Raw genomic sequence first — 16,922 nt, forward strand, 5'->3', positions numbered from 1 at the left:
ACAGCTGAGCTCGGTGATTATGATCCTGATGAGCATCCTGAGAATTACATCAGTGAGTTTGAGATTTTCCCCAAGCAATCACAGAAGCTGGAAAGAAAAATAGTGGAAATCCATAAAAATGAACTCAGGTAATATGCGTAGACATTTGTAGGAATGATAGAAATGAGAAACTATTCTTATTGTAGGGAATGTGGAAATCATGCTGCGAAGTAAGAATATTTGTAATGTATAGGTAGACTGGGTCTGGTGGCAGAGCAGTATTTCTGGGCACTGTCAAGGTCCCCCATCAATAACAATCTCAATAGTTGGAGTGTCCTGGGTGGCTGTTTATGAACCATCAGCAGTTATTAGAGCCATATCTTTTCTTATAGGTTTTAACCACCTGAGTCTCTGAAAGTGAAATTGAGAGTAAATAAGTAATCCTTTCTATTTTTAATTTTGCACTGCCTCTTCCCCTCCTGTGGCCATTGCTGGAAGCCTTGACTCCAAGTAGGGCAGAATCTACCAACAAGGTTTCCTTTGCTGAGCTGCTTTCAACATGATAGATTCAGCACCTGCTCTTCTTTTCCTTGTCTGTGATGCTCCAGGATGATTGTGATTGCTGACTACAGAATAGTAATATTAGGAGCAGCAAAATCACATACAGTGCTCACTGTGCACCACATACTGTTCTAATTACTTGCACCTATTGACTCATTTAATCTTTGCAACAACCTAGGAGATAGGGGTCATGGTTGTTCCCACTTTACAGATGAGGGATGAGGCACAGAGAGAGTGAGCATCCTATCCAAGATCACACAGCTAGCAAGTAGCAGAGGCACAATCCAGGCAGCCTGGCTCCAGAGTGCTCTTAGCAATGTAATGTTTCTGCTCTGCATAGGCTATACCAGGAATGAAATGAAGCAGGCATAGGTAACAGCACCAATTCAGAAGCAAGGTGACTCAGGTGTTCTCGTCTGTAACTAGAATTTAGATCAGTGCAAATCGCAGAAAAATTCATTTTAAGAATAGCAAGTATAGGCTGTGCTATGACAAGTATTAATGAAGAACTGTAAGAGCTGAGATGCTTCCATCTTCTGGGCCTCTGGTAATTATTAAAAAAAATAGTGTCTCTGGATTATGAGTTCTGGAACAAGTAACTGTCCCCTTGTGAGGGAGTGCTGGAGCTCCCTACTTTATGCAGGCACACCCCCTTCTGGTGAGTCTGAGAAGAGTATACATGTGGGCTTTAAAAGTGGCAACACCACTTATAGATGAATCTTTGGATGAACATTGGAATTTCAGTTTGGATGAAGCTTGGAAAAGATGACTCTCTTAGAGATAAAGATGATTAGACATCAAAAAATTGTACCAATTTCAGAAAGCAATGTACCACGTCCGTGGGTAATTTTAGAGTATTATCTCCTAGTGGAAAGCTTTGTTGAAAATATATGACACAATGACTATTCCTTTTACATTTGGGGGCAAGCACACTAGAGGTAAAAATAAAGTTCCAGTGTGCCAGTTGAGGGGTTCATGGACCGGCAGTGTCTGAGGAGCACAGGGGGAGACCCTCTCGACAAAGGAGTCACATCCACTGTGTGGACTGGTAGGAGATGGGAATTGAATGTCTGCTGTGACCAAAATTTGTAGGGCCTCAAATGCTCAGATTATATGATAATCATTGATATTGATATATCAATATATAATAATAAACATTTATTCAGCACTTACTGGATGCCAAAACATTGTGCCAAGAAGCTTACTTGCTTTACTCCATTCAGTCCTCCCAAACTCTATGAGGGAACTGCCATTGTTGTTCCCAGTCTGAGGTGAAGAAAGCACCACCTGGAGTGGCTACAGGACTTGCCCTCTTAGTGGCAGAGGCGGGACTTGAACCTTGCTCTTCTCCAACACTAGCACTCATGCTCTTGTCCACTGTGTTGAGCTGTGGTGAAGCAATCAGGAAATCATGTTCCACAGTGACCACCATGGCAATGAGGCCTGAGGGTGGAGACTGTGGGCAGCAGAAGCAGTTAGTTATTTCTACCGTCCAGGCAAGAGATGCCATGGATCTGAAAAAGTCAGGAGTAGAGAAAATTGAAAATAGAAGAGAGTCTTGCGAGACATTCCAGCAAGACCTGGTGACCCACTGGATTTCACGAGTGCATGAGTGAATTGAGGAAGATCCCAGATTGTCTTTTATAAGCAGAGAGCTGTAGATTGGACCTTGTGTCAGCACCTGAATTTGCTGATTACCCTGAAAGCAGTCATCATGAACCCAGAGGATATAGGGGGTCATCAGTCAGCTATGGTTTATAGGTCTCAGAGGTAAATTCCATGGCTTGATCAAAGTTGCCATTCTGTGGCACTACCCATTTGTAACATCCAGAAAGCCCTTGTGAAGAAGTCAAAGTTGTATGTCTGAAGGATGAGACAGGTAGAAATCATGTGATATTGCCAGGAGAGTTTCAGGGGGTATTTCCCTGTGTATTTTTGCTCATCTTCCTCAAGTCGCTGTGCATTTCTATCTGTGTCAGTGCAGCAGAGAGAGATTTTAGGTTTGGATGGGAAGATAAGAAGAGCAGAACAAGCTGACAGTGCAGAGGGGGAGAGGCTTTCTAGAATTGGTTGGCAACCTGCTATAGAGGCTGAGTTTGCTCTGGGGGCTCAGTGGACCCTTTACACACAGGTGTGAAAGGGTTGATCTTTCAACTGTGGGAATTGGACCACTGGATTCTGGGAATTGGATTACTTTGCAAACCTGACAGTGTCAGGAAGGAGTCTTGGATGGAAGATACCTGTAAGAGGCACCATGACCCTCCCACACAGCAGGAGAGAATGTGTGGCCATTGAACTGTTGTTATGGAAACTTCCTGAGAGGATTCCACTTGGCCTTTGGTGGGGTTTGAGGGGGCCCAAAAATAATAGCCACCTGCTTCCTACCTGATTTCTGAACCAGTTGAGAAAGAAAACAAAATAGATGGCCATAGAGATACTCAAATATTAGCAGAAATGATGATGATTTACAGTGAGGGTTCACAACTTTCTCTAGCCTTTTTACCTGGTTAGCACTGTTCTCCTGCACTCTCTGAGGAAGGGACAAAAGCTGTGACTCTTGGGAGAAAATTAATCAGGGAGGAAGAACTTCTCTCCCTAGGAGGCTCCGCACTTATTGAAGGTGAAACCCAGTGGCTTGATAGACAGGCATGAATAAGAGAGTTCTTTAGAGGAAAGAGAGGGAGAGAGAGAGAGATTCCTTGGAATTTGGAGGTGCTTGAAAATAGATTTTAGTAAGAATTTCCGTGAACCAAGTGCTTAGACTCCTTTAGATGTTTAAGAGATTTGCAAGTGAACGTTGAAATTCATGCCTGTGTCGACTTTGCTTCCTTAAATGTGCCATATCTTTGACTGCCAGGAGAGTAGGGTAGAGAGAAGTCACAGTTTTGAAAATATGATAACATAGTTATTGACCATCTTTATATCAGTCAGGATAAGCCACATTTTGCTGAGGAAACAGCCCCAAAAGCTCAGTGGTTTAGAAGAAAGGCTTATTCCCTGCTCTGCCCTGTATCCACCAGAGGTCAGCTGAGGGGCTCCACTCATCATTGTCACTCAGGGCAGTCACAAGCTTGAATTTCTCAGTTGTTGAGCCAAAGGGAAAAGAGACCTCTAGAAGGTCTTGTTTCAACTTAGAAGTGATACTTGTAATTTTTGCTTAAGCACTGACAGCAAGGAAGCACAATTGTATCAGATGTTCTGAAGGTACAAACTGGAAACAGCTGGCAAACAGCTCTTAATGGCCTTCACAGTCTTATTAACTAATAGAGGTGTATTTTTTTTAGTAGACTTTATTTTTTAGGGCAGTTTAAGATTCACAGCAAACTGAATGGAAGGTACAGAGATTTCCCATCTAGCCCCTGCCCCAACACATGCATAACCTGCCACATTATCAACATCCCTCACCAGAGTGGTACATTTGTTACAATTGACAAACCTGCATTGATATATCATCATCACCCATATTCCATATACCTTAGGGTTCACTCTTGGTGTACATTCTGTGGGTTTTGACAATAGTATAATGACATGTATCCACCATTTTAGTATCATACAGAATACTTCCACTGCCATAAACATCCTCTCTGCTCTGCTTATTCACCCCGCCTTCCTCTAATCCATGGCAACTACTGATCTCTTAACTGTCTCCATAGTTTTGCCTTTTCCAGAAAGTCATATAGTTTGGATCATATAGTATGTAGCCTTTTCCACTGGCTTCTTTCAGTTAGCAATATGCACTTAAGTTTCCTCCATGTATTTTCATCAATAGCTTGCTTCTTTTTATTGCTGAATAATATTCCATTGTCTGTGTGTACCATAATTTGTTTATCCATTCACCTACTGAAGGATATCTTGGTTGCTTTCAAGTTTTGGCAATTATGAACAAAGATGCTATAAACATCCATGTGCTGGCGTTTGTGTGGACGTAAATTTTCAACTCATTCAATTAAATGCCAAGGGGCTTGATTGCTGGATTGTATGGTGAATGTATGTGTAATTTTGTTAGAAACTGACAAACCATCTTCCAAAGTGACCGTACCATTTTGCGTTCCCATCAGCAATGAAAGAGAGTTCCTATTGCTCCACATCCTTCCCAGCATTTGGTGTTTTCCATGTTCTTGACGTTGGCCACTCTAATAGGTGTGTAGCTAATAGAGTTTTATTTAGAAAGATTTTATAGAGGCATCTTGGGACTTCTTAATATCCTGTGAGCTAGAAGATGTGAAGATGTATGATTCACATTATTAAATAGAGGTTGGTGCTAAAACTCAGGCTTAATGATTCTTCTAGATCAGGAGTAATTAATAATTTTTTTTGGCTTTCTGTGCTTTCTATTGCAGCCACTCAGCTATGCTTTGGTAGGACAAAAGAAGACATAGGCATTACATAAATGAGTAGGCTATGATTCAATAAAACTTTATTGACGAAACAGATGGTGGGCCAGATTTGACCATGGATTCTAGTTTACTAACTCCTGTTCCAAACACGTGGCAGAGCACATCTTGAATCCATTTCTGCTATACTCTTCTGCCTCTGTAGATAATCTTAAGGCAACAAGAGCCATATTTGTTTTGAAAACTGTGTATAAAAAAGAACCTCTTATAATTTACAGATTTCATTTGAGTTTGATACGTGGAGATGAGGCCCTAGCGCTGGGACTGCTTAGAAATAGGTTATTCCTCCTGCTAGAGCCCTCTAGTGGCTGGGGGGAGACATTGCCACAATCCCTGGGGACATGACAATTGTATTATTTTTGATTGTCTTGGTTTCTGTTTTCCAAAGCTTTAATCATTGGCCATCTGGGTTAAGAGAGAATACCGATTCCATTCGTCCTGACGGTGCTCAGAGGGGGTTGAAGATCAAGAAGAAGATTGATTTCACTATCAGGAACCCTGACTGGCTTTTCTGGAGGTTTTCCTAGAGTTTTTACTCAGCTGGTCCTCTCATCACCAGATCATCAGGTTTCTTATTAGAGGCAAAGACATTTGGATTAGCTTCAGTCACAGGTCATCAGCTTTTAAATAGTCAAAAAGCTCAATTGGCAATGAAGTGGTTTTGATGAAGTGTATTCCTTGCCCTTGAAGAGCAGAAAAATCATCCAATTAGCCACCGCCATAACGACCTGATACAGTGAGGTTTGTGCTGGAAGCAACAATGACACTGAGTGTATTTTAAAGAGTCATTATCTCTTTCTGTTTCTTAAAACTGACATTCTCTGTAAATCATATGCCATGGCTCCCTGGCAAGGATTTATAGTTTGAAAAATGCCTAGCTTTCTAGAAATAAGTGTCCTGCTGTGATAAATACCCTCTACCTGTGCTTCTGATGAATAGATCACGAGGGCCCCCTTAGGAAATGTTTTTGTGCAGTTTTGAGATGAGTGTTTATTGTGTAAAAGGAGGAGAGGAAATGTCAGATTATTTTGTAACCCTATCTTTCTTGAAATGTGTTTTTCCTCTGCCGTCTCTCCTCCCCGCTCCCTGTGTCCTTTCCCTTCTCAAGTCTCTCATTCCAAAACCCTAGAATCTCTTGTTCTGGTTGGTCATAAAATCCTTTTCCGTTCTCTGTTTTTATTTGATATAACACCCTTCATAGGAATGGGAAGATGAAATGATTTGGCATCAAATGCTTCTCTGTAAAAACTAAATCCTTGTGTTATGTGTCCTAGAGTCAGGGATATTTCTAGGGAGGGTTGGTCAAGGGACAAATGATGTGTGCACCCAAGCTGTCAACATTTTTTATATAGGTGAAATCTGGCTAAAGTGACTTGAAGGGAGAAAGAGCAATGTTACTGAAGTACAACATGGCCTTGAAGAAGGAGAGAAGGGTAGTACTGAAAGCTGGAATCAGCCATTACTTCACACATTTTTTTGATCGGCCCTGGCATGTGATTCTAACTTATGCATAGAGTCAAAGACTTTTTGAACTTTTTATGAGACTATAACAGTGTATTTATCCATCCATCCATCTGTCGACGTACCCATCCATGATTCATCCACATATCCATGCATCTATCCATCCATCTGTTCATGCAACAAATATTTCTTGAAGGGCAACTATGTGTTGGGAACTGTAGAAGTGTTAGATGACCTACCCCAGTGATCTTCAACTGCCTCACCACCAAGCTGGCATCCCCTTAATCATCTCCACTCGCCCATGACCTCATGTTTTAAAAGATTTTATCTAAAAAATGATATACATGAAGCCACAATTAATTTGCTTCCTAATTTTTATTAGTCATACCCAGCTACCATCTAGAGCCTTTGAATATCAAGAGGTCACTAGCCAAAAGCAAAGAAACTTGACACCCAATTATTACACTTGAGGGACCCTTGGAGTCAAAGCAGGGGTTATAAAATGACAGTCCTTGGACTACACTCTGACCCAGATATATGTTCTTTGGGCCAAATAATAGTTTTTAAAAGTGGAATCAGTTGCCATAAAGTTCCAGCTTTACTCACAACTGGGGAATTTGGTAACACTAGGCCCTGACCCCTACGTGGCAACATTCAGCTCAAGCTAAGCAAGAGTGCCTTTTAAAAGAATCATTTGCTCTCCAAATTTGCCACTGTCCCTGCTCAGCCAATTCACCTTCTGTCCATTGGTATTGAGTTTGTGACCATCTTCTTTTACTAATGAGGAAGCAGAGGCCTGAGAAATTAACTTATCTAAGGCTATACAATTATGAAGCCATAGACCTTGGCCTGAAACCTGAGTCTTCCCGTACAGTGCTCTGATATCTTTCTAAGTGGCTGCTCTCCTGTAAGTATTGTCCTTGCCTGGCCCCAGGGCATCACCACTGTCTCCCTCATAGCATGGTAGTTACCCAAATTTGCAGTGTTCTGTCTAATGCTCTGTATAGAGATGGTCCCTAATGGTTCCCAAGGAGTTTGAAAGAGATGATGTCCCTCTCTAAGTAAAGAATTAGAAATGACAGACTGGATTTTCCCAACATCATTTATTGAAGAGACTGTCATTTCCCCATTGTATATTCTTGCCTCCTTTGCTGTAGATTAATTGACCATACACTCATGGGTTTCTTTTTGGGCTCTTTATTCTGTTCCATTGGTTTATGTGTCTGTTTTTGTGCCAGTATCATAATATTTTGATTACAAGAGCTTTGTAGTATAGTTTGAAATCAGGGAGTGTGGTTTCTCCAGATTTTTTTCTTCTTTCTTAAGATTCTTTTGGCTATTCTGGGTCTTTTGTCATGCCATACAAATTTTAGAATTATTTGTTCTAGTTCTGTGAAAAATGACATTGGCATTTTGATAGGGATTGCATTAAATCTGTAGACTGGCTTGGGTAGTATGGACATTTTGACAATATTAATTCTTCCAATCCATGAGCGTGGTATGTCTTTCTATTTATTTGTGTCACCTTCAATTTCTTTCATCAACGTTTTATAGTTTTCAGAGTATAGGTCTTTTACCTCCTTGGTTAAATTTATTCCTATGTATTTTATTCTTTTTGATGCAAATGTAAGTGGGATTGTTTTCCTAATTTTTCTTTCTGATAGGTCATAATTAATATATATAAATATTACAAATTTCTGTATATTAATTTTGTATCCTGCAACTTTATTGAATTCAGACTGGAGACTCCCACTTCCAGTTAGGAAGTAGGAAAGCATGAGACTTTGATTTTCCCCAGCCAAGATAACATTAACAAGCTGCATAAACTACAAATCATATTTTTAAAACCTATCCTGACAGTGTAGCTTGCAAAGAAACCTAAATGTACCAAAAGTCCCGAACGTCTCTCCTAGGAGAGCTGAGACCTGCAGTTTCTTTCTCTTCTGGTGGAGTGGTGGGAGAAGGAGAGACATCCCACAGGTGGGGTGCAAGAGGAACTAGCCGAACCTTTAACAAGCTTTTAGTGCCCATGAATGGGCTAACTTGTCCGATTGGGACCCCAAACACTCCAGCTACAGAATGAGTTGCACTTTCCCACCACCCTTGGGCTCCAGGCATTCACTGACTGAAGAGGAGCAGTATGCCAAAGTCAGACAGGATGGGAGAGCTGAGTGAAATCCCTCTGAGGCACTCCAGACCTTTAACCAGCGCGGGGAAGCTCTTGACAGTGGTGAGGGACAGGACCACAGGGAGGAAAATGATCTTTTGAAGTGCAGACAGCCAGGGATGGGACTAAAGAGCAAAGAAAACTCTCTGCAGCTCAAAAAAGTTGCCAGCCAGGCTACGAAGAAAGCATAGAGAGATCTCCATAGTCTCATGGGGGCTAAGATCCCAAGCCTTGCCGAAGGGCGAGTCCTGAGAGCACTTACAAGCACTTGAAGCCAATGATGAGCAAATCTAACTAAAATTGCAACCAAGTCGCAGCAAAACCTAACCTAACTCATACTGAGAATTTTACTTTTCAGTAGAAGACAATTATATTGGTCTTTTACCAATGAGTTTAATTCTGGAGTTCATAGACCCAAGTGGGTCCAGCGGAGCCCAGTCCACCTCCTTCCCTGCCAAAATGCTCCAAGCAGTCCAGATCACTGCTGGCAAGATCCACACCTCTTTCTACAATTAATGTCCACTGATAATTTGCATTCATCCTTGGGATGCTGTACACTTTTGTACTGTGTGTGATAGCATGCTAAAGGAAGATCAGTAAGAGAATGTTCCTCTTTGACAAAAAATATTCAAGATAGGCAGAAGGGAAAAACATAGCTAACTCTATAATTATTTGACCTCACCTAATTTATTAGAAAAGCATATCTTTAGAGAATTGTTAGCTCTTAAAAAAGAATTCAGCTAATCATTAGCCTTTACTTCTAAATGTCTCATTAGAGACACTATTAATCTTAGCAGAACAGCTCCTGGTGCAAGATTTAAAGGATAGAAAATCATTAATTTCCATTACCAAACAAGATTTTTGCCCGAAACAAATGTCCAACGGCAGATTTGAGGGGAAGAAAATTCTATTTAATTGGTCTTAGTGTCTTCCTGAAGACCTGATCACTAAGTGGTTTCTTCCTCAGTGAGTCGGGGGACTCAGGAGACTTCAGTGCTGTCGGGTCTCCATCTTTTCTCCATTGGTTTTGAACCCTTTCCTTTCTCTGAACATTTGCATTAGTCTTTCTCTGTGTCTGACTTTTTAGATTAGTCTTTTAAATGCTTAGCTGTTGGACATCTGCAGTTAAACCCAAAGCAAACGATACCAATTTGAGGATTTATTTGAGAGGCCTTTGCTTTGCTGTAAATATCTCGACATGCTTCCTGACATTTCCTCCACCATTGTATTTCTGATTTCAGTCATGTGCATGGCCAGCAAGGAAACAAATGCTATTCTGAGGGTGGGGGGGGAGCATACTCTGTGCCAGGCACTAGTCTAATGATCTATTAACTGCCTACTCTTTACACCAAATCTGGGAGCTAGGTACTGCTTTTCATCCTCATTTTATGGAATCAGAGAGACATAGCTTCACTTGTTCTCTATTCCTGTGTTCAGTTCCTAGGTCAGGGTTCAGCAAACTTTTGCTGTGCTAGGCCAGTTAGTAAATATTTTAGGCTTTGCAGAACGTACAGCCTCTGCTGCAACTGCTCAGTTTTGCCATTGTGGCATGACAGCATCCATAGACAGGACACAAACCAAAGGGCGTGGCTGTGTTCCGATAACATTTATTGACACTGAAATCTGAATATTATGTAATTTTCATGGGTCATGAGATATGATTCTTCGTTTGATTGGTTTAAACCATTTAAACATGGAAAGATCATTCTTAGCTTGAGGGCTGTACAAAAACAGGCGGCAGTATGGATTTAGCCCGCAGGCTTTAGTGTGGGGAATCTCTGACCTAGATTAAAATTGAGACACCGCTGCTCTCTAATCAGGTCTAAATATCAGTCATCTGGAATGGCTTGCTTCATCATGGATAAGGTGCAATGTTTAGAATTTGGAAAATGCTTTCTATAAGAACTTATAGAAACCACGTCATTTAGCAGTGCTCTGCCGTGGCGTCCGGGAGGGCAGGCAGACAGCTCTGGACCATATCGTGTTGGGACTGATGAAGGTGCAGGCACTGAGCAATGCTTTAGAGCCAGGCACACGTGGATCTGCACCTCACTTCTGCACTTACTAGCAGTGTAACCTTGAGGAAGTTACTTTCCTTCTTTGAGTATCAGAATCCTCACCTGTAAAATGAGGATAAGAATTCCTCCTCTATGAATATTAAGTGAAAAAATATGTTTAGTGCTTGGCAACATAAACAATTGTATATTCCTCAGAAAAGTATGGTTTAGTAAAAGATAGTTCTGCATGCTTAGCCATCATATTTGTCAAAATCAAATTTGTTTAGTTCAGCAGTGCTTTTAGACTGTATACTATTCATCCAATAATTCTTTTATTAAGAGGGCAGGAATTTGTTTCTCTTTCAATCATTGTAAATATATAATACATAAAAGAGTATATACAATATATGTAAAACTTAAAGAATGGCTGAAAACACCCATGACCCGCTAATTCTACTTATGAATTAGAATACGGCCAGCTGCTCTGATGTCTCCCATGTGCCTCTCCCAGTTCGCCTCCCTCCCTCCTCTGCACTATTCTGAATTGGGAGTTACTCATTATCCTGTTTTGCTTTTATAAATGTACTTCATATGTATCACTAAATAACGCATTGCTTGGTTTTTGCTTCTTTTGACTTTCATATAAATGGAATCATACTACTCTATTTTTGTACCTCGCTTTTTCCCCATCAACACTATGTTTTTGAGGTTCTTCCACACTGATGCACATAGCCATAGATGTTCATTTTTGCTTCTGTGTAATTAGTTTTCTATCCTATAACATGTTGCATTTTATGTATCCATTCTGTTGATGGACATTTGGGCTGTTTCTAGGTTTTTGCTATTACAAAGAAAGTTGTTATGGCTTCTTGAATAATTCTGGTGGGAACATATGTAACAGAGTGCCCAGTCTAGGTACAAACCTAAGTGTGGAATTTCTGGGCCATAGGGTTTGCACAACTTCAGCTTTTCTAGAACATGGTAGCTTGTTTGCTAAAGGGGTTGCTCCAGCTTACTTTCACACCAACAATATATGAGGCTTCCCAGTGCTTCACAGCCTTTTTTCTTTCTTTTCCTTTTTTCTTAAACTCTTAAGAATTGAAATATAACACAGATACAGAAAAGTATGCAAAATGTAAATGTAAAGCTCAGTGAATTATTATGAAGCAAGCATGAATGTATCCACCACCCAGGTCATAGAGAGAACTGGTAACACCTCAGAAGCCCCTGTTATGCCCCTTCTCAATATTAACCTTCTCCCTCCTCCCCAAAGGTAATCACATCTCTGACTTTTTTTTTTTTTGAGGAAGATTAGCCCCGAGCTAACATCTGCCAATCCTGCTCTTTTTTCTGAGGAAGACTGGCCCTGAGCTAACACCCGTGCCCATCGTCCTCCACTTTATATGTGGGATGCTACCACAGCATGGCTTGCCACACGGTGCCATGTCTGCACCCGGGATCCAAACCCCAGTGAACCGCAGGCTGCCAAAGTGGAACGTGTGCACTTAACCACTGCCCCACTGGACTGGCCCCCACATCTCTGACTTTTAACACTTTAGTTTTGTTTTGCTCATTTTAAAAGCCGTGTAAATGGATTTCATTCAGTGTGTATTCATTTATATCTTCCTTCTTTTGTTCAGTTTTCCTTTGGTGATAGTCACCCATCTTGTGACATTTATTTTCCTAGGTGTATAGTATTCCATTGTGTATCCGTTCTACTGTTGATAGACCTTTGAGTTCTTCCTATTTTTTGCTATTACAAATGGCACTATGAAAATTCAATATATTTCTTGGTGCAACATATACTAGTTTTGTTGCATATATAATTATGAATGGAATTGCTGTATTATAGGGTAAACATGTTCAATTTTAGTAGATAATGCCAGTTTTCCAGATAGTTCTACCAAATTGCTCTCCCACCATCAGTATATGAGAGTTGCTTTTGCTGAACATCCTCATGAGTGCTTGGTCCTGTTTTTTAAATTTTAGCTATTGGATGTATAAGTGATGTCTCATAGCTTTAATTTGCATTTTCTTGATCATAAAGAAATTAAGCACATTTTCATGTGGTTGTTGGCTATTTGGATATCTTATTTTGTGAAATGCCTGTTCAAGTCTTGTGCCAATTTTTCTTCTGGGTTATCTCTTTTTTTTAATTTATTATTTATTGATTTACAAGGTTTTTTCAAAATTCTATATAGGAGTCATTTTTTTGATTGTACATGTTGCTGAGATCTTTTCCCAAACTAGGGCTTGCCTTTTCACACCCTGTATGATATTTCCTGATGGGCAGAGAGGTCTTTGAGTTCAATGGTGCATCCTTTGGAGCTGTGCAGCACCACACCCTACTGTCATCTGGGGTCGAGTGTTGCAATTAGAAATCAGATGTCCATCAGAGTTACTAAGGATAAGGAAGTGGTCAGAAAGAGACCACCTGGGCAAGCAAAACTTATCTTCCAATGTGAACTTCCAAATTATAACCTTTCACATTTAACTTTTCCCAGACTGAATAGAAAAGAAGGGTGTGCTTCAAAACCAAACTTGAATTTTAAGAACAATGTGTAGCTTGTATAAAGGTGCTGACAATTTAACCACTAAGGAGAAAGGCCAACTCTCAGGAACAGAGGAGCTCTTATTGGTGTGGACAGAGTGAGGGCCTTTCATGTCAAGTGGGAGAGCTATCCTGGGAGCTAAGCTCATGGCCTGTGGCTGTGGGAGGCACTGGGCTGCTTTGGCCCCAGTCCTGGTTCACTTTGGCCTCAGTCTGGGTCATTAGGCTGTGTTGAGGGCCACCAGAGTGGGGTCCCCCTTAGTAACATGCTGGATAGCTCCACTTCGTGCTTTGTCCCTAGTCAGGGGGGTGAGATGAGTGTATGAGTGAGTGAGGCAGAGAGAGAGAGAAAGCACCCCAAATTTGGATTCAATAATTATCTTGATTTTCTGGTGAAAGGTAAGCTATCACTTTAAGAACTTATGAGAGAGCTATGGAGAGAGAAATACTTATATGTATTGAGAAAACTTTCAAAAAATCCCTTTCTCCTCCCCTGTCAATATAGTTGGTGACGTTTTTGAATCTATTGCTACTTTATCAAGAAGAGGAATAATTATAATGACTGTGACTTGAAAAAAAGAATCAAAGATAGGAGTTGTTGGATTGAAAGGGCCCATACAGTGCTGATCAGGATGAATAAACACAGATACTCCCTTTACATAAATCACAGTGAAATTTCAGAACACTAAGACTAAAGAGGAAATTTGGAAAGGCTTTTAGACTTTGTTTTCCTAAAGCAAGTGTTTGAGTAAATCCCTCAGGAATATATTCTGTAAAAGGTGAATTTAAAAATTATCTCTTCTATTAAAAGATAAAGGTAGTGTATGTGGCTACCTTCCATTTCTTCTCCAAGTCCCTATGGATTATAGAAAAAGTATTAGAAAGCAGATACAAGAAAGAATGTCATCTTTGGATCAGAAGTCCTGCAGTGTCTCTGGAACACAGGAAACAGGTGGAGGGAATCTGGGTCACACACTTGTATAGGATGGGAGTGGTCCTGGGTGCTTCAGGCAACAGATACACAGATTGGCCATCATGGTGAGTGGACAACTGTGTTTGGAACAGTTGGCAGCTTTGACCCCTTCCTCTGGTTCCTTGTGCTGAGTCGTGGGCAGTAGCAGGCCTCAGCTGGAGGGACTTTGTGTGTGGGCAACACCCAGAAGGAACTAGAACCTTCAGCCTGAAATCAAGTTGTTAACACATGCTCTTCCCATATGGCATGTCCTACCCTACCCTACAATCTCTGGAGGCCACTGCATGAAACAAATAACATCAGATTCCAAGATGAGCATCTAAACAAGAATCATGAAACACAGAAATATCAGCTTAGTGAATGAGAGACTCTGACTCAGCAAACCAAGGACCATCACCAAGAAAGCAGCTTAAGGAGCAAACAGGATTGAACTTTGTTTCTTTTCAAGTGGATTTCCTCAGAGGAATCAGCAGATTTTATTCCATAAAATAAGAACAGGCAGCGATTCCAAGAGCCAAATAGATAATACATTGGAAATGAAATAATTGATGTTAAAAAATAAACTCATAAATGGGATGAAAGCAGGATGCACACAGCTGAAGAATAAATTAGCAATTGGAGGTTTGAATTAAGAAGTACTTCAGAATATAATACAAAAGACAGATGTAAAGAATGAAACAGAGGTCAAAAGACATGGAGGATAGACCTAGAAGCATCACAATCCATTTACTGGGGCCTCTCAAAGGAGAGACGAGAGATTGTGGTTGGAGTGATGGAGGAGGTTGGGAGCAGAAGAAAAGAATCAAAGACACGGCCAAAGAAAGATGGGAGTTCCTGGTTTGAAAGGGTCCCCGCAGTGCTGATCAGGGTGAATAAATAAAGATGCTCCTTAGACATAGAAGAGTGAAATTTCAGTCCACTCAGGTAACCGAAGATCCCAAAAGGCTTTAGGGAGAAGGTAGATGGGATCCTATTTTGATTTAGAGGCATGATGACTCTTAGCTGTCTTGAGGGGGTGGAGATAGGAGAATCTGTCTTTGGGGAGAAGCTTGGGTAGAAATAGAGTTGATATTGCAATATAGTTTTACATTTTGAAAATAAAAATGAATTGTGTTTTCCTTAGCAAACTCTTCTTGGTTGTTAGAGTTACATAGTTCTCTTTGGGGAATAGTTGAGATTCTCTAAGATACACGTGGGATATTAATGTTGGTCAAAGCAGAGTCTGACATGCTGCACAGTCCTGGTTTGGACGTTAGCTCAAAAGGCCTTCACTACCATCTCTATTTGTAGTCTCTGCCAGCCCCCGCCAAGACCAGGACCTTGTTTACCACCCTGGAGGACAGTGCTGGGACTAATGGCTGAGATTTCCTTTCAAAATCCAGGGCTTTTCAATGGAATGGTTGACAGTTCTTCCTACCCCGACGGTTCTGTTTTGGGCTTGTTGACGGAGTAACAGGATTGCCCACTTTCTACCCTGAGCAAGAAGGAAATGCTGTCTACCCTGGATCATCTTTTTAAATCAGTAGGAAAGAACAGATGCTGTATTTTATTTCATATTAAGATTGAATTTGCAAGCGCCTACTAATTGGTAACTTGATAACCTTGATTAACTGTACAGGTCACTGGAGTCCTCAGAGTACATGTGAGTTTATTATGGAACAATTAACCAGGGAACATGAGCTCAGATTCCGTAGCAAAGGGCTCCTTGTGGTGAGAAATAATGATTAGCCTTACTGATTACTATTCATATAGGGATTTCTCTCTTTATTTAGTTTAGGATGTCACATTTTATTGAAGGAAGGAACACCATGTTTCTATTATTTTTTGTATTAACACCCTAAACTTTTCTTATGTGATTTTAGAGGCCAGAGCCCACCAGTTGCTGAATTTAACTTACTCCTGAAAGCTCACACTTTGGAAACCTATGGGGTGGATCCCCACCCATGCAAGGTAACTGCCCCTCACAGCAGGTCAACATTTAATCATTGTTTTGCCCAAAAGAGAGTTAATTGGTGTGCAGGCCTGGAAGACCCCTCCTATGACATTTCCCCAGTCTGACCCTCTGCCCCTAATTGGAAGGGATGACAGTAGGCTGCAGTCTCATGTTTTGGCAGTTAATTCTCTCCATGAGGGTCTTCCAGTTGCTTGCTAATTGCTTGTAGTCGCCGCGTTTTCCTAAATTAACCTACATGGATTAATTTATCAAGTGGATGGTTTTACCCCTGAGAAGTTACAAGATCCTAACAGATTTATTCTCCAGGCCATTACCAGCAAGAATGCAGTCTTAAAAAAATAAGTGCAAGAAGAAAGGAAAGATTTAAAGCTGTATTTTGACATTAGGAGTATTTGTTTTTCTGTTTTCCTTCACTCATATTGTTTGACAGTATTTCTACCAAACGTGAAACCAGTCACATGTCTTGGAATCACCTGGGCCCCACCCCAGCTACTAAGAGTCACTGGGGGTGCAGCTGGATAATCAACCTTTTTAACCAGCTCCCAAGGTGATGCTCGTGCACAAATTTTCCAGAAATATTTTATAAAAACAATGTTCTCCTTTCCATGTCCTAAACTATGCATCAACCAGACACTAACCTGAATCCTAAACTAAGCAATTATATCAGCCAGGCTCTTAAAAGTAAGTTTTGAGTCATACCGGAACATTTCTTTACCCAGATGGGACCAGCTAATAGGATTTGGTAAAGTATTCATCCTCCAGCTCGCAACTCAGGCTGCTCATTGGAAGCACCTGGGGAGCTTCAGAAACTCCTTCTGCCCAATTACAGCAGGATCTGTGGGGGCGCAGACCAGGCTCTGCAGATGATTCCAACGTGCAGCGGAG

At 40.9% G+C, this 16,922-nt stretch overlaps 1 protein-coding gene across 1 annotated transcript in view; it reads left to right on the forward strand.

Moving 5' to 3' along the window:
- The window catches only part of FRMD3 (FERM domain containing 3), a gene marked incomplete at its 5' end in the record, with an annotated part of 86,592 nt that continues 69,670 nt past the window's right edge, over nt 1-16,922 (forward strand). The window contains 2 exons of the mRNA XM_046663885.1: nt 1-128; nt 15,946-16,033. Coding sequence (XP_046519841.1) covers nt 1-128; nt 15,946-16,033 — 216 coding nt within the window. The remainder of the gene's footprint in view (nt 129-15,945; nt 16,034-16,922) is intronic.

The sequence above is a fragment of the Equus quagga genome, chromosome 6 (assembly GCF_021613505.1).
Source record: "Equus quagga isolate Etosha38 chromosome 6, UCLA_HA_Equagga_1.0, whole genome shotgun sequence".
In the NCBI taxonomy this organism is placed as follows: Eukaryota; Metazoa; Chordata; class Mammalia; order Perissodactyla; family Equidae; genus Equus; species Equus quagga.